Source organism: Varroa jacobsoni, unplaced genomic scaffold (genome assembly GCF_002532875.2).
Source record: "Varroa jacobsoni isolate VJ856 unplaced genomic scaffold, vjacob_1.0 scaffold_101, whole genome shotgun sequence".
In the NCBI taxonomy this organism is placed as follows: domain Eukaryota; kingdom Metazoa; phylum Arthropoda; class Arachnida; order Mesostigmata; family Varroidae; genus Varroa; species Varroa jacobsoni.
In genome coordinates this window covers 312,775-340,446 of record NW_019213003.1, presented here as the reverse complement: position 1 = coordinate 340,446, position 27,672 = coordinate 312,775, and the positions used below count along the sequence as shown (strand labels likewise).

The following is a 27,672-nucleotide window of genomic DNA, read 5'->3' as shown; positions in this document are numbered from 1 at the left end:
GTAACAAAAACTCAACAATGACAAAAACTTCTTTTTTCGAGGGTTCTTCGAATTATCTGTTAGTGGAGAAGATACGAAAATCCAGGTGAAAGCCTCAGCCAAGCAAACATCGACAGATCACCGGCGGCATTATCCTTTTTGCGCCTAAAAATCATACGAATTACCGTATGATTTCAACTAGAACCTAAGTATGGATTGCTATTCCCGTGGAATACACTGACTGGAACGGAATATCCTCAAGACTGTCTTCGAAGTCCTGGGTACACAGAATGTAAGTATAGAGACGTTTGCCAAAAAAAATATTCAAGCACTAATTGATGTGGGCGCTATATATACTAAGATTCAAGCTAAACTTACCATTTGTCTCGGATACGTAGGGGCTAACAATGGTATAAGTGCATGCGAGCAACTCCCTGCGGAACACGTATACTAATGCCGATATGAGGAAAAAAGCTCTTCATTAGGACTCATGATTGCGAGCGAATCTCCTATGCAAAAACGCTAAACAACGACACACTTACCGGAGATCCTGATCAGGACATTTATTATATATTATGTGCTGACAACCTTAATTTCAAGTATTTTGCAGATAGATAGTCAAATGAAAAGAGTGAATATATGAAAAAAGTGCAAAGACCAAACAGCTTACGGGTTCGTCGCTTTCGAAGACATATTTGTGTTCTAATATACACAACTAAATTGATTTGGGGTCCTCTGAAGGGCGTTCTTTCTAGATTTTTTTACCTCTAATTCTTACAGGTTGTTACTACATACAGCCCGTATTGCAACAGGTGCTTGTGTTGATGAACTTAGCTGAGTTATTGAACTGAGCTATAAGAAAAAACAAAGGTAGTGTTACACGTAGAATACAGACCGCATGATCTTTGTGCACGTTTAACTTCCTCGACAACATAGTTGCCAGCATATAGGCGAAGAGCATAGCAAATATATAAAAGAACACGGTCGAGGAAGATATTTCAATTATAGGCTGAAGAACAGCGCCAAAAACATGATGGATCACAATTAGAATTGCTTCAAATATAGCTTCATATCAAATACATAAAAAAAGCTTGTCTTCACATAATTTTAGATCAGAGCATCTCATAGCAACATTAGTCTTTTGAGCTCTCACCGTGATATTTCGTTTTGTCTACGTAGAAGATGTTCTTCTCAAAAATCATATCCCTTCTATTTTCAGATAAAAGATAACTTAGAAAAATAGCAATTAGCCGCAGAACTTGCTGCACACTGACTAGCATCAAGAGCTGATTGTCCACAGCTTAGTTCGGAGAACTTTGCCCAATTTCACCTGCGAAAGAGAATCATTGGAACAACCGCAACAATGACACGGCGTCATAAAAAAAACAATAGGACACGTTCATATATCAATGATGCTGAACATATGATAAAGCCAGATGCTTAAATCAACCTAAAACAAATAATTAAGCTTAAGCTAAAATTGCGTAGTTCGAACTGTAGCCGACGTGTCCTAAGGGTACTTTCTATAACATGCTTTCGGTTACAATTCGGACCACAGTTCAGCCGTCTCTTAATAAGCGGTAATTTGCCTTACTACCATAAAGCACTTTATAGCGTGATAAGAATTCACTTTTACCAAAGTGAAAATGTTGCACACTTACTTCAAAGTTTTTTCGTAACTACATGAAAAGCGGAAGCAAGGGGACAAGTAATGTTCGCGATTGACCATGTTACTTTGTATGCAGATAGTAATATATTAATACGTAATAACATGTAGCTAAGCCGTAAATTTAGAAATACTCATCATTATAGAAAAAAAAAATGCAAACACCTTTTATAGGTAAACACAAACAAGTTTTTCCAACTTGCAAGATATCTATTACTAAGAATCATGAAAGAACAAGACATTTCATGTCTAGCTTTAAAAACTTACCACTAAAAAATTATCAAAAAACCATCATAACGGTAGGCTTTTTAAATCACTAGTACAACGGTGACGGCGTAAACGTACCTTTATAACATCCATATAGTAAAGCCGGAAAATCGAAAGATTATCTGTGTTGCTTCGATGTTACATATCCAAGTAGATTCAAACTACTGCGCCATTGCGCTCAAACTGTCGAAGGTCTCCATGAACTCTTATGACTTCAGGACAGTATACCGTTATTCGTAACGGAAATTTATTATATGTAGTAATAACGTATAATTACACCTCATCAGGGCTAAACAAATTCCAAACCACTGTGAACTGTCACAACGGCATAGCTTTACATGCTATCGCATGGCAACGAAGCTCCAGAACTCTGCTTTTTTCATATATTTTATTTCGTCGCTTTTTTACATAACTAAATAGCCCCTGTCAAAGTCGTAAGTAAAACACTAGACAGTGTATCGAAATTCGAACAAGATCAAAAATATGGGCAGCACTAATTGGCTTTTTGGATGCTTTCTTTTTAACAAGGCTTCACGTGAAATCAGCCGCGACTTCTGCTTTATCAAAGCTTACAAAGCTTCAGTTTGATTTCAGAAAGCCCCTTATTAGAATCAGCCGTGATTAATAGTAGAAAACAACTAACTAGAGTGTAGCAGTCTTCCGTAGCTCCTGATTGCCTTTGTTGCACTGCAAATTATACGTCGTTCCACTGCCACATTCGATATCATTCATACGGGTCCGCAGTTACGATCGCCGCCGCTGCTCAGGTCTCATTAGCGAACCCGTAGGCTAAAAATTACGTTACTTTTGTTGAAAAGTACGGATATTCTACCTCCTTTAATAAATCCTCAGTCTAGTAAATAAATAGCCTAGATTTCAATGATTTCGCTGTATGCGCCTGACACAGATCGGTATTCATGTCAAGCGGTATTCATTCAAGAAACGCGAATCATAATGTCAGGCTTGCCTATGACAACATGTCTTTAACTTTTTATTTGTTTTCGCTTTTTACAAATCACCGCTACCAATATCTCTCTGAAAAAAAAAAAAAACGTTTTATTTAATACGAGAAAAGTGTTTAAATTTGGCCGAGCATAGCACTATCGAATTCGCATTGAACATAGCAGCTAAGATCACGCTCAGCGTAGCAGGTCTGCTCTTACAAGCCAATAGCGTAAAGTTCAGCCGAACCCACCACTTGTTTAGCTTTGTTCGTCATGTCTTATGGAGGTTCACTACTTCTAATCAAACAGACAGGTAAAAGAAAACAATCGTTGCTTTGACTCTAGTCTACGTGTACCCTTGACAAAGCCGAAAGATGCGTGATTACATTTACACAACCATCACTGATGTGACTGACTTCATCCCTGTGTCAATATCCATATCATGTCTATTCATTAGTCGGGGTCTTAGAGGGTTTACTATGTTCGATACGAGCTGCGTCAGCAGCACGATGACTACCGAGAAGTAGGTGAAGGCAGCAAGGGGCTTTCAGAGAGAAAGGTAGTATAAAAAAGCACGAGCCCTGTGCTGCGACCATGAGACGGATAGCCGATGGCAGAACAACACACGTATTTATAAATTATACAGGAACTGATGATATAGTTGAAGCAATGTTTTCCATGGTTATGTTAGAGATTAACTAAAACCATATATATGTGTGTGTGGTTATTTTGAAAGAAGTGAACCCACTGGTGGATCAACGGAGGGTTTATTGGCAAGAGAATGGATTATGCGAGGCGAAATGTTGAGCTAATTTGACTCTCCGATTCATGAAGAAATTAACAGCTTGTGAAATATTATTATCCAAACTGTAGATGAAGCATCAACACTGAAATACCTGCATGTAAGCGCGGGAACGAAAAAAGATCCATCGCCTATCGACAATCAAATAGATTTAATTTACGAAAAAAATCAATTTCTTTACAGATAAATCTCCCGAATAAGATAGTAACAGCGTGAAAATATAAGGATACTTTTATAGTGCGGAGGTAATACGTCAACTTACTTAGCTTACACTTTGTTTCGTGGTGGGAGTCAGCTGTCTCAAAACAATGCCGCTACTGACTAGCCATTGATTTGCCGTGGAAAGGGTATTATATACCCACAGCCGGCAGAAGCAAGCACATTTTTAATTATATAATTTGTTTCGGTATCGAATTGTAAACCCAAAACATCTATTTTTTCATACTTCTCACACATTTTGTATTGTGAGATCCTGTACTAGATTCTTTATTACTGTTTGTTACGATAATTAATTATTGGGATGAAAGGGAATGATCGCCGTTATCCGAAACTAACGCTAAACCCATCAATACCGGTTAATTTGACCGCTTGCGAATTTCTTAGAAGTCATACGTATAACTATAAAAGTAATAGCCTTAGAGATGTTCAGGTAATTTTGGCTGATTGAGATAGGGTGTAAAGAGAAGTGTAAAGCTTCACTTTACTAATTTTTATAACTATCAAGCTAAGATATCCGCGAGCAATTCACGAACAATTGCATATAGAAGTAATAGCAAATTTTTCCAAATTGAAATCTGTGAAGTGTGTGTTGGTTATGGTGGGTATTGATAATTGACAAGTGGATATTGACAATTATATGTCTTTACGTTTTAAACGTAGACAACAGTTTGATATTTTTAATTCAATTAAACAAAAATTTACTTCCGTTTGCACATTAAATTACCCTCGCCTATTGAACCGCTGTTTTAGCATTATTCCATTTCTTTATAAAAGTATACCACAAAAAGTATGGCGTTTATTAGAGTTTTATAAATTCATTATAAAAGCATTCAATGCAGTTGAGATTGGATTACCTTAATTCCAGCTTTTTTCTAATTAGACTTTACATTTAGCGTATAGGCACAACAGTGTCTACGCTAAGCAACTACATTTTGCGATAATAGTTTTTTTTAATCTCAAATGGTTCGCTTTTTACTACGTTTACTATTTTGATATATTATTACGCCCTATATTTAAAGGTTAAACAAAAGAGCGCAGATCACGTATGACTTCAATTGCTTTCAAATAGCACAACGTCTGAGTGCAGCCGCAGCGTTCTCATTACTGAAGTTCTGTGGTTCGAACATTTCTTTCAAAGCAACGAAATTCGATCATATAAATTTAATTTTCTTACTTGCACTCTTTAGATTCTTGTTATTGAATAGAAAATCTGAAGAAAATTTAAATAAAAATAAATAAAGTACATTGATTAATTTACTCACAGCTCTTTTGGGTCCAGGATTTCTTACAGGGATACGCTGTTGCAACCCGATTTTGATGTTATCACATCACTAAACCCTTTTCATAACGCTAAAGAATACTGCTCGTATAGAAAACGACTTTGGGTGAAAATGTATGAGAAAGAAGCATTCCTTATGTGCCTAGATGTTACAGATCGAATTCGCTTTTATTATCTGGCAACTATATTTAAACTAGATGTAAGTATAACGTTTTACCTAGTTTATTATACTGCAACTCATCTCAAACGCAAAGTTCTCCTTATGTGGCCTAGTCTAGTTTTATGCCAGTAAATTCCGTTCGCACTCTGATAACGCTTCCATCAGTGTTGTTTTCATTATAAAGTGCTTTTCGTGTAGTTCGTGTTACGCTCCATCTGATTTCCGCTGCCCTGGACCTGTAATAGCCATTCGGTGTATAAACCTTTATTATGTCTTGGCCCAATCATACGATTAATGTAGGGGCATAATGGAGCACAGGATCAAGTTCTTGATCATTAATTTGCCTTGATGTCAACCTTATTTGCCATTACCGGATCAGTCGCACGCAGTTTACCTTCCGTTAAAGAACCTTTGCGAATTGCTTAAACGCAGATGAAGATTGAAGTCTGCATTTGAATACTTTGATGTAATTCTACGATATTCTATCTATATATTCGTCGAAATATGTAACGCTCGATTTAATATACGATAATGGTGAGCATACTTTGAGATAGAGCCAGGGAACAAGCCAGTAACTCCGAGAACACTCGAACAAATAGCGAACGACCTTGTACATAGCACGTGACAGCACTTTGCTCGTAAAAGAGATATCACGGACAAATCAAAGGAATATTCACCCTTAACATCTACTCGACCCCCACGGCTCACGCTGTTACTGACGCACGGTCGAATCGAACACAGCAACATTTTTGGCCTTGATCGTCGGTTGCAGTTCGGATCTTCTAGACGTACCTACACAGACCGACGCCCATAGACATACACATTAATGCGGCTAGAAATCTTCAACAATCCGGTCTTCCAAAGTGTTCATTCGTTGTTACAGTTGAAGAAGTTTCAAACATATATAGACGCACCGTTATCTTTGAACTTCATAGTTCAATGGTTACAACTACTATTGGTATATGTTGTTATTGCTTATAGGATAGCTTGGTCCCTTTCCGACGTAGCTGGCGAACTCTGCGTAGCCATAGATACGCGTATCTATCGCTACGCTGAATTCGTGTAATAATAATCATAAGAATACGCCATGTAGTGTATATATATATATATATATAATAATGCTAAACGAGAAATCATTTCACCGAATATTACCTGGATCGATTTCAGTGACCGCCTGCCTCATGAAGATATATTGGTGAGATTATCTAGTTATTTAATAACCATATATGCGTATATATATAAGGCTGATGCTTTCTCTTAGGATCGATATATAGGCTCGATGATAACGTGCTGTGGCTAACGGCCGCTCGATTGATGAACAACAAAGCCCTTACGACGTTCGGGGTCGTTTCGGTATGCTTTTGTCGTTCTTCTATCTCATTCAGCAGTGCACATGTTGGCTGCAACTGCAAGTAGCGCACGAGACTAAATACTCTTAATGCATTCGTTCCCCTTCACGTTATGCTGCTGCTGCTGCCGTAAATGTCGCCACGTTTTTCACACTTAGATTATACTGTTCCTTCTATTGTTCCTGGCCAACTGGGCGCGCATTGATTGATAAACGAGCACGATCATTAAAGTTTCTTGGAGTTAGCTTAATTCTCGCTCAACACTAATAGATGGCGTGTTACATAATCGTTCTTGTATCAAAATACATGTTTCAGTTACAGGTAACGTCAGAAGCTACGTTAGGTAATAGATAATACCCATATATCCGAAGGAACGAAAGGAAACTAACGGACCAGCATAAGCAGAGGCAGTGATAATTGGCGATGAAGGGATACAGTAATAAAAATAATGGCATTGCATTCATTTATGCATAGTGTCTAACATATAATTCCGGTGGTGTGACGGAAGTCCGACATCGACTAAATAAAATTTAACACACGTACACAATCCTTCAATAGCAGCGGCATCGAATCAATGGTCGGTTTGTATTCTGAGGTCTTGTCGCTTCCGAACATCATTTTGGTCCGCTTTAAAAACGAGAGACGGCGCCATCATCGGGGTGTGTTTTTTTTTTTAACTAATCTTACCCTTTGATATTTGTCGTAGAGGCAAGTAGCGCTCAGTTACCTATGTGGATCAAATACATCATAAACTCTGGCAACACTATTCCCAATGAATAGCCTATCAATCAAAGCCAAGATAAATCATGATAAGACATAATCGGTTTTGTTTGACATTTAGGAGAACTCCTCACCAATGGTATTTAGGTCAACGCTTTTTCGAAAAATCGACTCTTCACTAAGGTCTTCGACAACACGCAAGCCCTTATCCAATTCATGACAATACGATTTCTGCGCTTAAATGTAGGAACCGAAAAAGGTACTTTAGATGGGAATAGCTCTATCTGCGCGCTATTGACCCGTCGATGTAACAGTTACATTGAAACACGAATCACAATAATATGAATAACGATCCGTTTTTTTGATATTCACGATCGAGGAATTTCGAGTCTATCAGATCAGCGATAAATTCACAGTCATTGTTAGATTCAACATACGCTCCAAATCGAAACTGCAAACTGTTGCCCTCCATCTTCTCAACCGGAAACTCACGCATCTCCAAATGCGATTGACTTGATAGAGCTAACGCACGCCGTTAATTTCATGACCTGTAAATGAATCGCCAGAGCTGAGTATCTAGGAACGCCAGAACTTGCTCAACCGATCACGCCAGTTGTCTGCATCGAGTGAATTTCTAGACAGTTTATATGTAACCCATTGGTCAAAGTTGCTCTTATTGCATCTTATTGATCATCTAAAAAATGTTGTTTTTCGAAGCATTAGTAAAAGCTATAAAGTGTTACTGTTAATATACAAACATACTATCTAAATAGAAAAAAAAGCTATCTAATGCTAAATGATGCAGTACGGTTGAAACGTTTTTGTGAAGTAATAAGAACAAAAATAATACGCTAAATAAAAACATTACAGCCATAAAATCGCGTGATGTGTATTAAAGACATACACTGTATTATCTATCAGCTTCTTCTCTTCTGCGCGACGCTCGGACCTCTCACTTGCGAAGGATTATATAATACCATTTTAATTTTGTGGCTTCTTTCAGTAAAACTAAATTACTATACAAATCAATATAACAAACGGGAAAGAAGCAATCGTATTCTAATTATGTGTACTTAAGTGAAGTAACAGTTTGCAATAACTGTGAAGTAAAGATATTACATAACAGAAAAACAAGCGAGCTTTTCCAGTGGTACATTTGCACAGGCCCTAAATATACGTACCGAGTTTTCCGTCCGGTACTGCCATCAAGCACTGCTTCAAACAGCTTGTCTTCAGAACGAAACAAACTATGTCCACTCCTACTTTCAGACCTTAGCCATTTCACGTGGTTCTAAGTTTAGAGAAGCATATTATCATAATATAATTATAGCCTCATTCAGTCACTCTGATGAACTAGCCCCTAGATATTACGTTAGAAATATTCTCGAATTCGTTCCAGTCGACTACTTCAGATATGTTTCCGCGAACTAACTTGCCATTGAATAAGATAGCAACAAACAGGATAGCAGACTTGGTTTGGTTTATATTTATCCAGGAAGTTCAGTTCTAACTTCTTAGGGCACAATCACGGGCTCAGATGACGCCAATAATCCATCATAGATAAACACGATTACACAAAAGACGTTGCCAAGGTCATAATTAGATGAACCACAAACAAACTCTAAGCGCCAAAAGTTTTTACGCATTTCCACGAAGGCGAACATGTTCCATATGGCACATGTTACGACTGAAGATCAGTCACCGATTGACGTTCGCACAAAGCTTACATTGAAATCTAGGTTGACCAATTGCAATCGTCTTGCCGTTTATTACTTCTCGGATAACGAAGCCTGACTGGTTCCATTGTGTGCCAATAGACGATCAACAACAGCGTTACGAGTACCCAAAATTCTACACAAATACAGGTTTGGTTAGTTGATTACTAATCGGTCGTTCCGCTCGTACTACTTGTCATTTGTGAAGCACATCTGTCATTTATCGTTGCTCTTACAGAATATTTCATAAACGATCGTCTTCAGTATTTCTTCGATCGACATAACCTGCCAGAAATCTCGGAAACTCTCAAGATGGCAGAATGCCTTTTTGAGTTGAACGCCAAAAGTGTCGAGACTTCTATGATAAACGGTCCTGGCAAAAGGTCGACAAGAACCAACTAATTATAGAGTTACGGTAAATAACAAACTAAGAGACACCACGAAACTACGCGTGTTCCGAGCTGCCAAGAGTACACTTTATATATGCGTCAAATTATTACTATTCTACTACAATTAGAATCGGAGAAATCATATACGGGAGTTATACCGCTTCTACGATCTTTATTTCGGACCAGTGCATGCACGGGATGATTGTCCATCGACGATACTCGCATTCAATCTTCAACACAAAGCGACAAAGCGGCTTAATGTTGACACTGACGAAAACTGGAACTGGAAGAAGAGTAATGAGATCAGTGAAGGTTAGTAAACTCGTTAATATAGGCAGCCGAATACAAAACCCTGAGTAAAGAGCGTCTCTGTGCCGAACGACTGATTCACATACAGTGCATGTTGTTTGGATCCGGTTATTTCATCAGCTATAGATTTATTATATTACGGATAGGCTGTGCTTTATAGAAGCTTTTTACCATTGGTGTTTTGCTTTGCTTACTTATTTCTCACTTCATGAGCTAACAAAGAAGAGCTAGCCTCTGAAACAATGTAATGATACTCTGCCAGTGGTTACTGGAATATGCAATCGATTTGCAATCGTCTGTGGAGAAATGTAGAAACCCAATTCATTTGGAAGTAAAAATTAGAAGCTAACTTAACGTAGCGAGATGCCAAAGCGAAGTGAGCATGGAAAGTGAAGTCTTGCTTATGTTTAACTTCCGAAATGAATTGCCGACGTTACACAGTTTGCCTGCACAAAGAAAGTTAGTTATTTCCGAACCAAAAATATTATCAGGTTAAGAAGCTCCTGGTAGTGGCTTACTGCAGAGCTTTTTGATTGAATTTAAAAATATCCCCCTACATATAAACTTCTTCTCTATTTGTTTGAATCGCTTTAAATAGTTCTACCAACTAACGCGTGGATAGAGGTGTTACTATATCCACACAATGGGTCCATTTTAAATGCAGCTATACTGTAAATTCTTCTTTTATTTGAAGACTAGCAGATATAAATTGCGGCGCTCACCTACTTAACTTGCGTAGCAACGGTTAAGGCCGTACTAAACTCAAGAACAGTTTCCTTGTGATGAGTTCTAACTTAGGGTCGAATCCATTCTATACATCTTAGGCCGAAATATGCTACAGCAAGCAAACAAACTTGAAATGGCTTGACTCTGGAACAATGAACCAACTTCATAAATTATTATAGAACAACATCACTGCGACAATGTACGACATGGCTTTTAAACACATCCAATGCAAAGGCGGCATCTTGAAAGCCACACGACTGTCTTCGCTTGCTAGAATGCTGCTATAAGGCCTCTAAATTTTCAGCTTTGCATTTCTACTCGAATTTCAGACTGTTTTGTTGTGTCAGCCGCAAGCTGCCTGCAAAGCCTTAATATAAATATGCTGGCTTTGAATCATGTACAACAGACCACTGACGGACTTTTCAGTGATGGGTTGACCGCATGACATCCTATTGTAATCTGCCGTTAGTTGTAGACATGAATATCTGGCTGTCACTCTGGAAACTGCTGAAAAATACTAAGACGATACACAAGGAACGTGTACAACTTGTGTATTTGTCGAGGGTAAGCTTGACTTAGTTTCCAAACTTTGTCAATCCGTAGTCGAAATATTCTATGGGAATAAAACATGGATTTTAACCTTTGTTAAATGGATTTAGGGTAAAGTGTTAGAACAGGGGATTTCCAATCACAATATTTTTTTATGCAGCTGATCCCGTTCCTTGTTTTTCCAGTGTCCTCCAAAATTTAGTTAACATATAACAGCCATTAACGGACGCTTTTCTTTCATAGGTTTGCGTAGAACAGTTTTCCAAATGTCCTGAAAGCCTTCATTTATTTCAAAACAGTAGCTGTGACAAGATATAAACGCTGGTACGCATCTGATAATTCAGCCAAACTAAAAAAACATGAAATCCTTGGTTAACGTATTTCGTGTCGTATGTTTCCAATAAGATCTTGTCGTATACTGATTTCACAGCTCAAGATTTTTTTGCTACTTTTACCGCCAAATAAAATCAACACTTTCGGGTAAATAGAGGCAAATCCTCTTACGGTTTTGTCAATAAGCTACATTCTAAGACTTTTGTTATTACCGTCGTACACAGGATCCGACAACAGAAAAATGAATAATCTTCCTTTCACTTTTTCTGATTAGGATGTAAGCGTTAAGCGCCTTTAGAAACGAATTTTAACTAAAAGTAATCTTCCTCGGACGGGTAGAGCAGGTCTTATAGTTCATTATTAGCAACGTTAACACAAAACGCGCGAACGATAGCAATTTTCGTGAGGATATCAATGTCAAGCCTCTACAATATTAACAGATAGATGCCAACGCATATCAAGTCGATTTGGATTACCTACCCGGTAACGTCCGAGCGTGCCTGGGCGTCTTAGCTGTGAAACAGTGCTAATTCGTGAAACGGCTAACAGAGGGACCCTGAGACATAGTTGGTATGCCAACCGGGCGTAAACGGTGGTGAATAGTGACTGTCATGAGAGTATATTTCTCGTTCGGCTCTGCTGGGTCTCAATGATCGTCGCTTTCATTGGCTGAAATGTTATCGTCGCTAATTCGCTGTTTCTACTATATTAACTAAAACTGAGTGGTAACGGCAGCGACACAAAGCTAGCAAAATGTGCGCCAGCACTACGAATCGGCAAACGATGTTCCAAGCGGTCCCTAAACAGAGCCGCTGGGGGTTGCCACAAAATAACTAATATATAGTGGTAACAAACAATACGAAAGCGCTAGTTGCCCCATCCAGTAGTGGTTAGTGATGGTTGCTCTGAGCGTTGTGTAGCGGACACTTTATCAAAGATGGGGTGCTATATGGCCATTCTTTCTCAACATTCGCCATTCTTGTTCCAACCCCCCACAAAACTTTGCCCACAGGATTCACTTAAATAATCTACCGGTGGTGGGCCAGCAGCTGGGAATCCAAGCAAAAGTCCAATGCCAACAATTTTTTGATGTAAGGTATCACATGTAAGGTGTAACTTTACCGTAGGGCTAATGGCAAATTGAAAACGGTTGAAAGTTAAGGGTGAAGGAATACCTAACGTACAGTTCCTTTTTAGATTTGTTATGCTGCCAATTCTAAAGCAGTTTACGTCCACTCCTGTTCATGTAAACAATTTAGAATAAATATTTAATCTGAATAGATATTTATGGATTAATACAATTACACCACGCAAAGAAATTAACAGTTGGTGGTATTGACTATATTAAGGATCAGTTATCAAATCGATTATCTAAGGTCATTGAAAAGCATTTCAGTTCGGTGCCATACAGTGGTATCGTTGAATAAATGCAATTTCACACTAATTGAGCCTAGGTTTAAAACAAGCTCCATGGTACTTTAAAACCACCCTTAGAACAAATTAAGATAATCGTATTTTTTTCTACTATGATATTATGCATGGTCCTGAAATAGGAATAATGAACTAAATCACGGCTGTAAATATCCTCAACTAGCCCAAGCACGAAACTCTTAAACGTCTTACAGATGTTGGTGGTAAACATTCTCCCAATATTAAATACTCATCACTCCACCGCGTCGTATTTGAGTTATGGCAGTCTTCCCATACGAGCAGTTCCACACCCCATAAGGTACACGGTTAACGAAAGATGCACAGAGAATGCTATGTCGATTACACTCAAGTCACGACCGGCTCGTTTTCAGCCAATTAAAGTGATGCTTAGCTCTACCTAGTACCAGAGTGGCTATTATAGCCGTAATACTGTGGAAAAACAAAAGGAACAAACACTAAAGTGCACGCAAGCTAAAAACAGAAAAAGTCGTCTGCTAGCTGTAATCATACATAAACGTACATAAAGATAAATATCCTCTAGCTCAAAGGGATATCTCTTGCTTGGCTCCTTTTTACTGTCAAAACAGATTCTTTAGAGCTGGTTCGTATGTTCCATCTTGGTCGGACTTACTTTTTCCCTGCTTTTCGCCAAAGATAATTGTCTGTGACAGTGAATTAACAGCAGATCATTATGAATTCTCTAACTGCAAAAAGAAAAATGTTCCCCATAATAAATATACGAGTGCATGCGTTCGTTTTTATTACAGCAGTCGCACGAAAGCTGAATCAAATTAGGCGACTTTCACTGCGCTACCCCTGGATTGGTATGTTATTGCTGTACGCATGGACATACAGTCATTAAGAGGTCAGTTTGTGTTGACATTTAGCGGTGAGGCGGAACGGGAATCGCGCGATGGTTTGGATCGCTACTAGAACCAACGCTTAAATTCAACACTCACCAACAAACTCCTATAATAGCAGTAAACACAACTGACTTAACTCACGTGATTTAAGTCGAATAAAGGAAGATGCGTACTCAGCCTGGTTTTCGTTTACAGCCGTCGACAACTACCGGTCAGAAAAAATTTTATTGTGTACTGGTGGCTCAGCTTTTATATAGAGCTGGTTGAACGTAATCACACTGTGAATAAATACATATGCTGGTGCTAATGTCTTATAATATTTACAGAGATCCGCTGATGTTAATCATGGAGAAAAAATGCTGACTCCAATTGCAAACCTTCCGCATATAGAAGTTTTATGGGAATCTCCGTCGGCCAATTTTCTATACTGAACAAGTACAAAGGTGAGTCACACTAAGTTCTTCACAGCCAAAGGACATTTTCGTTTTTTTTGGATGGAATGGAACTTAAAAGTTAATGTCTAAAAATTCACCTGTAGTAAGATGTGACAAAATTATATCAAAGGTTACACCTTGTTTTCGACCCTCGGATTGAACCGAGCGACCTAGTTAAGCTGATCTGACACTCAAGTTGTTCAATTAAACAAAATTTATTCGGAGAATTAGTCTTGAACATCGCCAAGGCCTAAGTGGCCTGCTTCTGCGTAATGATATAATCCACCACCACGTTACTATTTCTAGGCGCATAACTTATGTTTTACAACATAAGGCATTTTGACAGAGAAACCAACCTTTGAAAATATTACAAGTGAGAAAGACATGATGTTGATGTTTTCATAATATTTTTAAAATGTTTCTTAACTTCTTTCATCAACACAATAGCATAATAAGAATCCATTTGTGCTTCTCTAAGTGATTTTCAAATTTTCCGAATAATTTTGATGCAGTATTTTCCGTTTAATTCTTCACTGAACTCTTTTGGAATTTAAACACACCTTCTTTAAAACTTTCGAAATATATATGCGTTTATCTTGTACATTTTTGGTTGACAATAGGTTTCACAGACTATGAAAATAAATACTTTATTGCTTATAGATAATGTTTGATGCATATTATGAAAAAAGCTATATATGTATATATATAATAATTTTTATCCACATTGGCGTATGTAGACATAGATATACCAAGCGATGGACACAGTCTTAAATTGTGGTTTTTTAGTGAAATGCTTCTTATAACAACATTTCCGTTTACATTCATCTCAAATCTAGTCGTTCGTTATAATTTTACGATATATCGTATTAACATACCATAGTAACGGTTACCATCTGGTTCGCTTATATTTTATATGTTAAGCTTATTCCAGGAACATCTTTATTTAGGAATACACATTACTATCTCGTACTTGAAATGCTGCCTTTTAGTTTGATGAGACAATTGAATATCATAATACAAAATCGGGTGTCCTCGTCTAGGTCACAGAGGAAAGATTTGTTTTCAAAAAGGAAACAGCCAACTGAAAAAAAACGTTGCTTTATCATAGTTAATTCATATTGGTATATGAAAGTACTGGTCGAGTACGAGCAAAAAGAACAATGCACTCGCAATTGCATTTTCACAGTTGTTCCCGTGACGACCACTGCACGCGTTCGATCCGAATCACTGTGTTGATGCCATTATCCGAGTTTACATTTTATCAAATGTCTTCGTTGACGTCCCCGTTTGTCTGACGACTCGTGTAGGAGAGAAACGAAAAATAAACGAAATTAATGGTGTGTATTTGTATTCGCATCCTGTTGGCTGATTTGCGATTCCTTTGCACGCAGCATCCAGTTTAACCTTTGATCCGCTACCATCAGCAGTGTCTCTGACAGTCATTTGACTTGCATTTGCCAAACACAAAAGATAACTAAGTAATCATTAGGAAAAATAATTTACGCCACACCGAATATCGCATAATGCTTATGAGGATGTAATAGCCGTACTTCTCTTGTTCGCCTCCGAAGTTGGGCTCATTTTAATCGTCGGATTGCCTTAAAGGTCTGTGCAGAGAAAAATGTTTTAACAACTTCTATTAATGAACGACAGCGCAAATAATAGCCGAACGGTCAATACTTCTGAAAAACAACCGACTGTTAAATCTGGTTTTAGTTACTTTTTTGATCGACGTTTCGTCATGCCTGGTTGTCTCCAGGCAGCAAGGGCCCCATTGCACGGCACTAGGTATCGGACAACCACTGGAATGGAGAGTCCCAAAAATTCTGCGACAGTTAGGACGACTTTGAGCTTTGGCTGAGAACTGATATCAAAGGATTTTTCGTTAAATGTAAAACGTTAACTTATCTTTATTGCGATAGACAGTGTTTCAATGGAGCGTGAATAAGTACATATACACACACACACACACACACAAGTGCTATATCAGTTGTGCGGATGAAAAGGTTTTTTTAAAATATAGTATGAATACGGGAGGCAAGGAAGCTATTTACTGACTTGTTATCATCAACAGGCTTTCGGACATAGAAAATGCTACTTCTGTTTTCATTGGTGTATTGAGCCCTACTTATTTCGACATTCAGCCACAAATTCTATCCTGACAAAGCTGTGTATCAACCAAGGTATAGATTCAAATGAGCGTAATTGTAGCAACCCTTAACTTTTTCTCTCGCAAATACTTTTTATTAAAAATATGGACATTGTCATTTAGCATCATCTTTTGTTCCCAAACAATATCGCTGACTTATAACACATAGAGTTATTACAACAGTAACAATCATATTTGTAACTTGACGCAATGGAATATTACCCTGCACATTGTCACGTTTTATTTTCCATATTGCTAAAAAATCCAGGCGCGTATTTCTTCTTAAGGAAATGTAACATCGAAGTGAGCACGCACGGCGTAAATGTATTAACATGGGTATGGTCTTACCGCGAATTTTGGCACAGAATTTATACGTTTTGAGCATAGCTAGCATTTGTGCTCATGTTGTTTGTTTTCGTGGATTATAAGAGCTACTCGTGAAGTACGTTCAAGACTATTTTATACTGATTGTCGTTGGTGCTTTTCTATTGGTTTAATGTCACCGGGTCTTCTACATTTCACATTTTACAGATTCCTTTACTTAAGCATTGCAATAGTTTCTGCGCAGAGAGATCTTGTTGCACTGCTGGTGATTCTGCGTCCATTATTTGCCTTTTTGCTTTAGTTATTCCAACCACCTTATAGCAGACATAAATCTGTGCCATTTTATGGTTTCAGTGGTCCGATTACTTGAAGCGACATAGAGTAAAATATATGAATAAATGTAGCACTATCGACCTCCATCTTTTGGAAAAGTCTATATGACTCCGTGTTGTTTTTACATGACATACAAATACATACTGTATGTTGATCACCAGAAGAAATGTAACCAACTTTTTTATAAAAATAAGGAATTTACAGATCCACCCTAAGCACAAATTTATAAGGCTGGATGACACCACATTCGCTCTATCTCATTATTACATAGAATAGAGTGGTCTCAAAGAGCTTTTCTGCACTTCAATCGGAATAGCGGATACCCATGCCACCACCAAAGATATTTAATTCGAAATTGGCTTCACTTCAATCTATATATAATTTTCACAAAAACAGATCAAGAAGATAAAGTAAATATTTGATTTCAAGTATGTGCGTTTTTCATGTTCACGCAAGCAACGTAATATCATAAGACGCAATATACAGCAACTCTATGCTAAAAAGAGTATAAAAATATCAAGAAAGAATTTTGAAAACTTCAGACTGGAGTGAACGGCGTTAAAGATTTGAGGAACTCGTAAATGTGTTCAATATAGAAATATATATTCGAGTGAATCATCACTCTGCAAGAAATTGAAATATATATATATATATATATTGTTTATAAATTTCAGGCATAGCAATGCGCTATTTTAAATAGGGTTTCTAGTTTATCTTTCTATACTTGGGCTGGTTTCCATTATCTTTTACGAAAAAGAAAAGGAAGCCCTATGGACTATAGGATGCGTCGAAATTTGCGCGATCAAATGCATTTTTGTGTATATTTATTAAATAGCACAAAATGTGCTAAATTTACTGGGATGAATGGTAAAGCTGTATTACGTTCACCTTAACTCTAACATCGCTGCTAATGTATCATATTTTCTTGTACTTGTTTTTTTGTTTAGCTTTTTTGGATACACCACGAAAGCAATAAAGGACAGCTCTAGCTACAATCACGCGTCAACTGAAGACACAGTTTTATCAACAGTGATACCCTTCTGTGTAGCCCTGTATCCAACACGCCGGCCCAACAATGTATCGTCCGCATCTTCAAGCGGACCCATCAGTTCAGATGTTGATGTATGTTTTCGCTGTTTGCGGCCTCTCATCACTTGGACTTCTGTTTATCTGTTCGTTATGCTGTTTTCTTTGCCATCGAAAGGAGGCCCGTAAACAAGAAGGTGTCACCACAGCGGATTCGACGAGCGTTAACGACGTCTTCTATCGCAAGAAGGTAAGCAAATCAATCATCTTTAAAGAGAGATATGCCCAAACATGCCTGAGAATTCGTCCGTGTTTATCCGAATAAATGCGCGCAGGTGACAGTTCTGCTAGTTAGTTCACGTACTCAGAATAGAATTTAATGCCAGTTGCATACAGGACCTAGACAATGATTGCTCTGCTAGCACACGCCAACCGGCGTGTGCGTGTCGAAAGGAGCAGAATTTTCATTGGATGTTCTATTAGGTTTTGCACTGTTACAAATTTTTGTGCCCTATTAAGAACCCCGGAGACTATTCTATTTACAGATCGTGAATAACAACAGTGATGGTGTCACAATAATAATATAATAATTAGTCGGTAAAATATTTTGTATAATGGGGCACTCTTTTTACTATGTACCTTTTACAAGCGTTGTTACAGTTATATGAATAAATCAAGGTATGTTGTACTATATAGTAGATGTAACATACCCCCAGCGGTTTAGGGGCAACTTATTTTAAAAAAAGGAGAAAAAATACACGTAAGATTTTTGGTACAAATAGGTTTTGTTATTTTCCATTGGCATCGTGATCGCTAAATTTCTGCTAAATGTTCGGTTGAAAAAGGCTAGATGCTGCTTGCACAAGTCCCGCTAGCGATATCTATTGCTCAAATATGTGGTCACATAAATAACGTTCAAGTGCTATCGTTTGCTTGTAATTGGTGCCCGCCAAATTTTAGCCATACTTTTATAACGAAATCTGTTTTTGAGTTTGTATATTACATTTTTAGAGTTCGTCCCTGTTAGTATGTTTTTTGTTCTATGAAATATAAGGACGCTATTTTCAAAAATGGTTTTTTTAACACTGGAGCTCAAACTTGTATTTCAATTTCATTCGTTGGCAATAATAAAGTTGTAGGTGCAAAAATAATCTTTTAAATCTTACGAATATTTGGAAACCAATTAAAATCAGCGGCAAAACCCTCTCCTTTAATCGAATTGTTGTTCACATAAACAGTGGCGGATGTTTGCTGCAACCTAATAAAAAAAAATACATAGAACTTGAAAACGGATTTATAAAAAATTTGAGCTAAAGGAAACTTACATGCTTATCAACGGAAATTGTCGAACATAAAGATAAGTAAAACAAGGGTTAGCGCGTCTATTGAGACATAGTGTGCCCAACATTTTATGTTATTCAATTTTACACTCGATGTTGTTCACAACCAAAAGCACGAAAATTTTAATCGACTTTGTGAGTGCTGAATTTTGATGACTGAAAGATGTATGCTTTAGCCTTAAGGAAAAGTTTTTGTTTTATGAAAGACATAGTTTGTATTTGTGTTTTTTATTATTATTATTGTTCTAATTACCATTCTATGATCTACTGAGCGATGACCCGCTTTTTTTTTACCAAGTTATTAACCACTTTTCGATAATATCCATTCGCCAGAGAAGCACAGTAATGGCTCCCTAATCAGATTAGTTTACGTGATGAGAATATGCTAATTATATTGGCGTAAAAGTATAGTATTAAGATTTGATATATGTGTGTATGGCATAAACATCTACCCTCGATGATACGTGAGACAGCTCTACTTATTATGTTACATATACTTACACTAAATATATGGGCAAAACTTAAATACAGTTGCTAATATACAGTTAGAGCTTGATGCACACCATCTACAAAGTACCTACATGTGATTGTAACTCGTAATTCCAGTACGTGAAACCATCAAAATACTTGTGGCGATAATGCTGCTCATTGAAATATAGTTGATTACTGTTGTCCATCTAATACGTAAAGTTGTATGTCGTTTTCTATACTGTGCGGTACGTCATTGCTGCGATGACCAGATCAGCCCATTAACGCTTAAGGGAGAGCTTCGAACGCCGCAGCCTTCGAATGTAAGTATTCCGCCGTAGCCTTTCGTGCATGTAATGCTAAATATTTGCTATTTTTATTCATACCTACAGGGAAAGTCTCCTTTGAGCGCGCCAACGATAACCTCACAAGCAGATCTCTTTTCGCATGGCGCTGACCCGCCCTCGTACACGCTCGAATCGCTGAGAGAACGTGCGGTTCCACAAAGCTACTCGCCTGCTTTCCTCTCGTTTTCCCAACGGTTACATAGCCACTTCGCAGCGACAATCGAGGAACCAAAATCTATCAGTCCCATAGAGGCGGACACACTAAACCATATGATCCACTAGTGCCCCATAGTAGCCCTCACCTGTAAAAGATACGATCATAGGGACTAGTTGTAGATTGTGCTCGCTAATAAAGATCCGTCAGTTTATGAATGGAAAATCGTTTGTGATATATTATTACTATTCAAAGAAATCTCTGAATAAGGATGATTATTGACTGTTGTTTATGATAACTATACTGCGCAGTCAATTAGAAAGATAGATGCCCTACAACAAAGGAAAGATAGCGGCGATTGATTACCTTATTTAACACCGTTCTATTTACCTAACGGCCTATTTTTGATATAATATGCGATAAACATTGAAGGCTGAATAAATTTCGAGAGAACCGACAAACTAGGTCACAGAATATCGACTCTCAATATATATTTTATTAATATTCTGTCGTTTCGTTTTTTTACACGTGCCATCTTAGGCTATTCGTAAAATATTTTTGCTGCTTTTACAAAACGGGTGCCCAAAATAGAGATGTAAATCAGGTAAATAAAGAAAAATCGTCATCATGCGAGTTTTTCAAATTAAAATAAACAATATAGACAAACTTGGTATAAAAGCGAGTACAACGACATAGTAAATGAATAAACAAAGACTGTTTGCTTAACTTATGTTACTAAATGCCGACTAAATGCATACTTACAGGATTGAAAGCAGTACATAAACCAAAGATTGAATAACCAAACTCGTATTTATTCATTGAGACATAATATACAATATAAATACATCATTAATTTCTACGTGATCGGCATTCGTGCCACTTTTTATCCAACTGAGTTATACATATGCGTGTACCATCGCTATCATCGGCACTATAGGAAAGCTCGTCTAATGTGATAATTACACCCATACCGGTTCAGCCTCCACTCCGTTCCCTCCCACTGATTCTAACGCTAGTTTATAACACCTTCTGCATTTCTCAACAAGCGTTCGACCGTAAGACAGTCATTCGAAACTTGTAATTATAATATATTGTTGTGCTTTCTTCTTATCGTTTCTCTTGAATTTAAAAGCGAGATCGACTCTCTGTTAAATGGAAGAGTCCCTACTGACTCTACCAATAAGCACCAACGGCTCTGTGCACGAGTTTAGGTTCACTTTTTCTGTTGTGTCTTACCACCTAAATGGCAAACTATTTCTATAAAGATTTGTTTGTCGTCTGCGTCATTTTTTGCTATGAATTTCCTAATCACTGTCGCTACCTGACCCACTTTTGCTTTTCCCGCTACCTACGGATTTTTTTTCATCGTCAGATCCCGAATCTTTATCTGACCCGTCCTTGTCAGACGATCGACCTGCATCGTTGCTGGTATTGTTGTTACTGGCGCTTGCATTGCCGCCTTCCTGTCGAGCCTTCTTATCAAAATAATCTTCTTCCTCCTCGTCTGACTCCTGAATCTTTTTGGCTTTGGTTTTGTTGTCTGAGGCCTTTCTCCGTCGAATGCCGGAGTCATCTGAATCTTCCGAATCCGAATCGGAGTAGATGTTTGAAGCAGCCTGCTTTTTCTTAGCGTTGTTTTTGATCGCGTTGAGTGAAATTCCATCCTCGTCGTCCTCCAGGTAATCTACAATTTGCCAAAAAAACAAAAAAAAAGTTTGAAGATCGTTATGCTTTTTAGCTACTTGTGTAACGCCGTTCACTTGTTTACGGTAAGTACCGACTTTAACATGATATGTCCGAAGAGATGAAGTCGTATTTTTGCTTTCAACTATAAAAAACCCTTTAGAAATCTTGAACAAGAATTGCGTAAACATATTATACGAGGACGACAAAATTATCAATAATGACTCGAAGGTAACTGTTTTGAAGTTTCGAAGGAAAATCCTCCACAATTCCTCTTATGATGCCTCAGCTGACCTGCATTAATTCCTCGCGCCCTGTCCTTAATTCTCCGTTGCTTGTTGTCTCGTCGAACAAACGCACGAAGCTTCTCTTCTTCTTTACGCATCATTTCACCACGATTCTTTTCAGGATCCAGGCCAACCGTTGGAAGCACCCGAACTTTGTTGGTTTTTTGGGATCGTCCCGCGAGTGAAAGAGTCATTTTTCTGTAAAACAGCAAGATACGATTCGCATATAAAGATATACGAACATATATAATTTACCGACTATTTAATTCTCGTGCAAAGTCAAAAAAGTTAAGACCAAATGATATCGTATTAAAATGTTTATTGTTATTTTTCTGTATATGTAATTTTGGTACGACTATGATAAATTCACAATTTATCTTAAGTGTGCCTTAAGAACGTTTGTTTTTACGATTAATTCTGTCATTTTTTTATTTTTATCGTTTATTTTTTGTGTAAGTGTAAAATCAGTTGGAAAATGTTGTCAAGTCTTTGTACTCCACAGCATAATGATGAGATGTACATATGGTGGAATATGATACCACTCTGTACCTGTGGGTAAATGAATCGGTAGAGTGTGGTCGGAACGAAAGCTTTGTTCGGAATACAGCCTGTCCTTGAAGACCTGTGCCTTGTCGAATAAACAAGTGATTGTGGTCTCCACTCACAAGCGTATGTTTGTGAACGTCGAATATCTCAGCTCCAAGGTGCAGACTGAGTGATCCATCAGACCACCGTACAAGACGCGCATTGCTTTGTTTCACCGGATCACCTGTATCTGGATCATAAACCGTCCTCCATCGAACGGTGTTCTCAACCTAGAAAGAAAAACAACAAGATTTTATGACGATGAATTTACGACTTCATAACGGAAAAGATTTTGAGTGCTTGCGAAGAAGCTTGCTCATATTGATTTTACTTAACATAAGCAAATTCAAGGAACAGGCGGAAGACAATAATCGAACGAAGCTTTTGTTCTTTACTAACAGACAAGATAATTCGTAAATTTCACAAATTATCTAATGGCTTAATTAGTTGTACCTTAAGCTTAAGCCTCGCTCGTCCTTCTTCGTCAAGAACTTCATCTTCGTCGACTTCATCTTCATAAGTTTCAGGATCGTACGGCCGAGTTTCCACTGAAAGAAAGTTAGGCAATTTAACAAAGTGTAATTCATGACCTAGATCGGTTTGAATTCGAGGCACCTCGACATCGATACGAGTCTCAGGTGGAGGCGCCGGAGTCTCTTCCGCAGTCTCTCCTTCCTCGTCATCTGGACCCTCTTCATCGAGGTCACCCATACGACGAACCTACCCAAAAGAAAATAGCAAATCAAAATTGCAGACAAAGATGTTACATGATGATAGTGCATATACACCCTCATCTAACGCAGCAATATCGAAAAATAACAGAACAATGCCAGAGTTGGTTCCGCACCTCTCTTTCGGGTTGGTTTTTTTCCTCAGCCTCGTCATCATCATCATCATCATCACTTATATCTCCGAGTTCCTCCCCAAAGATATCTTCAATTTCAGGTCGATCCCCGCCAGCTTTGTCCACCTCTTCATCAGATGTTTTTTTCGATTTCTTATGCTTCGATTCGACTTCTGAATCCGAGTCCGATTTACTGCAGAACAAAGAAGACAAAATGCAACTTAAGTTACTAAAGGAAAAATTATAGAACCTTGTAATTAAAAAAATATCACTTATAAACACCTCGTTATTAAGTTTCCTGAAATCCCACAAATCGCTCATTAATGAGCAGTCATTTCTTAGATTCCTTGCAAAACTAAAAAATCTTTGGTATGAGTTAGGCGCAACTCATAAAAAACACATTTCTTAAACAATTCGTTGAGTAAAAAAAGAGTTGTTCATTATAATTTTCAACCATGAATACACAAGTGTTTGAGAAAAACCACAATAAACGTCAGTTATCAATTTATGAACCACAGTACGATAAAGCAAAATCCTCAGTTCCTAAGTTAAGGCTCACACGAGTTGGTCCAGTCGTCAAAGAAAATCTACGCTATATGCACCCGTAAATATGCACATGAAAAGGCCATCCTAATTCAAATACACTTGATTTTTAAACATTTTCAAAATCAACCTTCTTTTCTGAGCGCTGCCTCTGCTGGCAAGACTGCCTGATGCAGCTCTGGATCCGCTTCTTGATCGACTGCCTGAACCACTGCGACTTCTTGCGCTGGCAGCACTTCGGGAACGAGACCGCGACCGAGAACCTGAACCGTGGGATCTTCGAGACCCGGCAGATGGCGTCCTACAACAGACATAAGTCTTATTTTTCGTCCTCGTTAATCGAATAAGGCCGACAAAAATCGTGGTACAGGGCATACAATCCACTGTTCTTAGTAAATTTATTCTGCCTATAGCTTATTGAGCAACGTCGGTTTTAGCATTGGGTATGTATTACCTACTTTCTTAACAACAAACCAAATGAACAACCACTACTCATTTAGTAAAGACTAAGTTTTATGGAGTTATGGCTCAGACCAGTATGCACCTTGATCTGGATTTAGACTTCGATTGAGATCTCGATCGGGATTTTGACTTCGAAGGAGATTTCGATCTGGAGCGAGATTTCGATTTGGCAGACGCTGGAGACTTCGAATTCGAATTTGACCGAGATCGGGATCTGCTAGCATTCGAAGCGACACTACCACTGCGTGAACGGATCTGTCGTTCTGGACTCGGTGATCCCGACCCACTGCTTCGCGCGCCACTTTCTGCAATTAGGCGTCAACAGCAACAGTAACGACACAGTGGGATCAAAGTTATTTTTTGCCCTACATTGCAAAAATGTGTACAGGATTGTGCCAAAAATGCGCTCACAACATTTTATATAGTACCTTAAAAGTAAAAAATGAAGCAGCAATATTTACCACAATCTCTTGAATAACAATGCCCACTTTATCTACAATAAAGTTTGCCTCTCTAAACAACGAAACATCCATAATCTTATGTTCAATGAAAAAAACAGCTGTATTAAATCAAAGATTAATGATTAAATAAACAGTGGCCATCGAAGTATTCGATCATTTTGGGGAAGTATGCTTATCTCACGCGCACCATAATCATGCCCAATTTATCATCAATTACAATCTACCGCATTTCGTTTAGGTACACACCGCTGTGTGATTTACTTCGGGATCTGCTACGAGAAGACGACTTCTTTGACTGCGCTGACCCGGACCGCCGACTGGCAGGAGAGCCTGAATGGCTCCTGAAACAAAAAAAAAAATATATATAATATAATCTGAAACTAAATACAGCTTGGAACCTCTATGGTTGTATCCATTGTTAGCGACTAACAAAAGGCCAGCCTTTTACGATAATGTTTAAGCTCATTTTAAAACGAGTCTAATGTAATTCATTAAAGTGCACAAGTTCTATAAGGCGTGCACTTTTTACCGAATATAATTTTGTTATAGCTGTATAAAGGAAAATTTTGGAATTCCTCAATTGTATCAAAACTGATTCAATTCATGCTATAGAAACATGCTTATCCTTATACACATTTGGCAAAAAAATTTAACTTATAGGAATGATAATCCATTCTCATAGACTGACCCAGACTATTGGTCGTACATTATTAATAACATTATTTATGATGAACAAACCAAAAAGTAGGAATATATTTCAATCAATATCGAGCAAACACAACATACCGAGAATATCGACCAACAGAGAGACTACTGTCTTATACAAGGTAATTTTTTTAGTTCCTTAGAAACTGCCACTCTAACTCAAATACCACTAAACTATGATAAAATCTATCTAGAATTAAGCGTCTTACCTGGATCTACTTCCGCTCCTGCTACCGGATCCACTTCTTGAACCGGAGCCACTTCTACAGAACAATAATTATTAAGATGTCAGGAAGAATTAAATAACTATATGACTGACAATGAAAATACTCAGGCTGTAACGAAATCGCTAAACACTTTCACAAAACAAATTAGCAATAGTCTTCCGTTGACTAAATCTGGTGAACGCGTAAGCATACCATTTATTAATTTCTATTATTAAGCACTCACTATAATTATGGCTGTTACACGAGATTCAACATTTTGCAAATAAGTTACCTATGGGATGGGCGACACCTAATACCTAATAAGCTGTACGCCAAAGTAAATCCTGCAATAGCAATGGCGCATATGTATTTCGTGTCCGCCTCATAAAAAGACTAGCTCTACACAACATATTTCCAATCTGAGGTAACTGGATATATCAAAGAGCTTGCCACATACAAGGCTTTACATATTTTCATATAGTTAAGCCAACCAAGTGCACTTGTACGAGGTGCAGGTGCATACGTACAATTATACATAGAAACGAATGTTTTGTTTAATCTATATAATAATGTCTTTTTCAGCCAATTTAGATTTTTTCCTTTTCGTTTGTTTCGCTTTCACCTTTTCATGTTTAAGCTCAAAGCTAACGCGATAAAAAGACCGCATGCGTAAAATATCGAAAAAAAACTAGGATAACAAACCACCGCAATTAAGCAGTAATTAACGCTTATTAGTTTCGATTTGTGTTCTTTAGCCAAGCCGTTTTGCGAATGTCAGAAAAAAGGTAATTGTCAAAAATTAGAGAATGGCATTCTAGCTCAAAAATCTATTAAAATCGCTGGAGCCACGTCCGACTACGACTAGTGAGATCATTATGTGAAGCTAATTTTTTAAAGATTCATTTTTAGAGATATTTTCACGGATGACTGTTGTCACACACGTTGCTTCCAAAATATTCGAAATCCGTGCCTTTTTGATCCTCCACTTTCACTATCACTGCTGCTGGACCCCGAGTGAAGTTCACGCCGAGACTTTCGTCCCATGGCGTCAAATCGTTTGTCTCGACACAAAAACAAGTAACGCCACCACCGTTATCACTTTCACGACAATAGACGAGTTTAACTCAAGTCACAATTTACTTCCGAGCTTTCACAAGCGCCGGTAGGAGTGCTCCGGCGAACAAGATGTAGAACACAAACAAAAAATGAAACTCAGAAGACCAATGGATGCATAGCGCTAATAAACAAAACATTTGGATTGGCGGGCGTTTGCTTAAGCAGCCCTTTCCACGTATTGGGCATCGGTAAATACCACCGCTCCTTCCACACTGCGTGCTGTCAAAGAAGACCGCTGTTGAATAAACTTTTCAGCTATTTTAACCATGATTTACGTGTTGATCTACAGAAGCACAGCCAAGGACAATTTACGAAAAATTGCCTTCCGTTATGTTGTTGTCAGCCATCAGTGGAAAAAGTAATAAAATAAACTAAAAAAATATGGTAAGAAAATTTGGACTGAACATACCTAATTAGTGAATAATCGAATTAGTGAAATTAGTGAATAATACCTTGTCTAGGTGGTGTATTATAGAATACATATATTAATTATCAAATGAATATA

General features: G+C 37.9%; 3 protein-coding genes and 1 long non-coding RNA gene across 12 annotated transcripts; 1 reads left to right on the top strand and 3 right to left on the bottom strand.

The window, feature by feature from the left end:
- The first annotated feature begins 143 nt into the window (after positions 1-143).
- Positions 144-20,500, top strand: LOC111264978 (uncharacterized). Of its 5 annotated transcripts, XM_086970385.1 has the most exons (5): positions 13,347-13,438; positions 13,605-13,661; positions 14,027-14,143; positions 17,888-18,216; positions 20,167-20,500. In XM_086970385.1, the coding sequence occupies exons 4-5, from the start codon at positions 18,016-18,018 to the stop codon at positions 20,401-20,403; spliced, it is 438 nt and encodes a 145-aa protein (XP_086826511.1). In that variant the 5' UTR covers positions 13,347-13,438; positions 13,605-13,661; positions 14,027-14,143; positions 17,888-18,015; the 3' UTR covers positions 20,404-20,500. The 5 variants fall into 5 exon arrangements, with proteins under 5 accessions (XP_086826519.1, XP_086826515.1, XP_086826511.1 ...); XM_086970393.1 differs by lacking the exons at positions 13,347-13,438; positions 13,605-13,661 and adding an exon at positions 144-271; XM_086970389.1 differs by lacking the exons at positions 13,347-13,438; positions 13,605-13,661 and adding an exon at positions 9,663-9,801.
- LOC111265023 (uncharacterized) lies at positions 518-3,515 on the bottom strand. The gene is made up of 2 exons (XR_002683221.2): positions 1,991-3,515; positions 518-1,309 (listed from the first exon to the last, which is right to left on the bottom strand). It is a non-coding gene; the product is annotated as an uncharacterized LOC111265023 (long non-coding RNA).
- LOC111264991 (uncharacterized) lies at positions 5,291-13,326 on the bottom strand. Of its 5 annotated transcripts, none has more exons than XR_015312969.1 (6): positions 13,030-13,207; positions 10,149-10,244; positions 9,648-9,772; positions 8,567-8,676; positions 7,823-7,933; positions 5,291-5,552 (listed from the first exon to the last, which is right to left on the bottom strand). XR_015312969.1 is itself a non-coding variant. In XM_086970380.1 (5 exons), exons 1-5 carry the CDS (start codon positions 13,046-13,048, stop codon positions 5,521-5,523), a joined length of 387 nt encoding a protein of 128 aa, XP_086826506.1. In that variant the 5' UTR covers positions 13,049-13,326; the 3' UTR covers positions 5,291-5,520. The 5 variants fall into 5 exon arrangements, 3 of the variants coding, with proteins under 3 accessions (XP_086826506.1, XP_022697036.1, XP_086826503.1); XR_015312968.1 differs by lacking the exon at positions 5,291-5,552 and adding an exon at positions 6,016-6,108; XM_086970380.1 differs by lacking the exons at positions 7,823-7,933; positions 8,567-8,676 and adding an exon at positions 5,994-6,108 and having other exon boundaries at positions 13,030-13,326.
- Positions 20,501-21,064: 564 nt separating the features above from the next.
- On the bottom strand, positions 21,065-27,261 carry Atu (Another transcription unit). Its single transcript, XM_022841258.2, has 10 exons — positions 27,022-27,261; positions 26,055-26,108; positions 25,387-25,481; positions 24,762-24,984; positions 24,348-24,518; positions 23,678-23,867; positions 23,284-23,550; positions 22,795-23,060; positions 22,253-22,443; positions 21,065-21,959 (listed from the first exon to the last, which is right to left on the bottom strand). Exons 1-10 carry the CDS (start codon positions 27,093-27,095, stop codon positions 21,580-21,582), a joined length of 1,911 nt encoding a protein of 636 aa, XP_022696993.1. The 5' UTR covers positions 27,096-27,261; the 3' UTR covers positions 21,065-21,579.
- Positions 27,262-27,672: the final 411 nt, after the last annotated feature.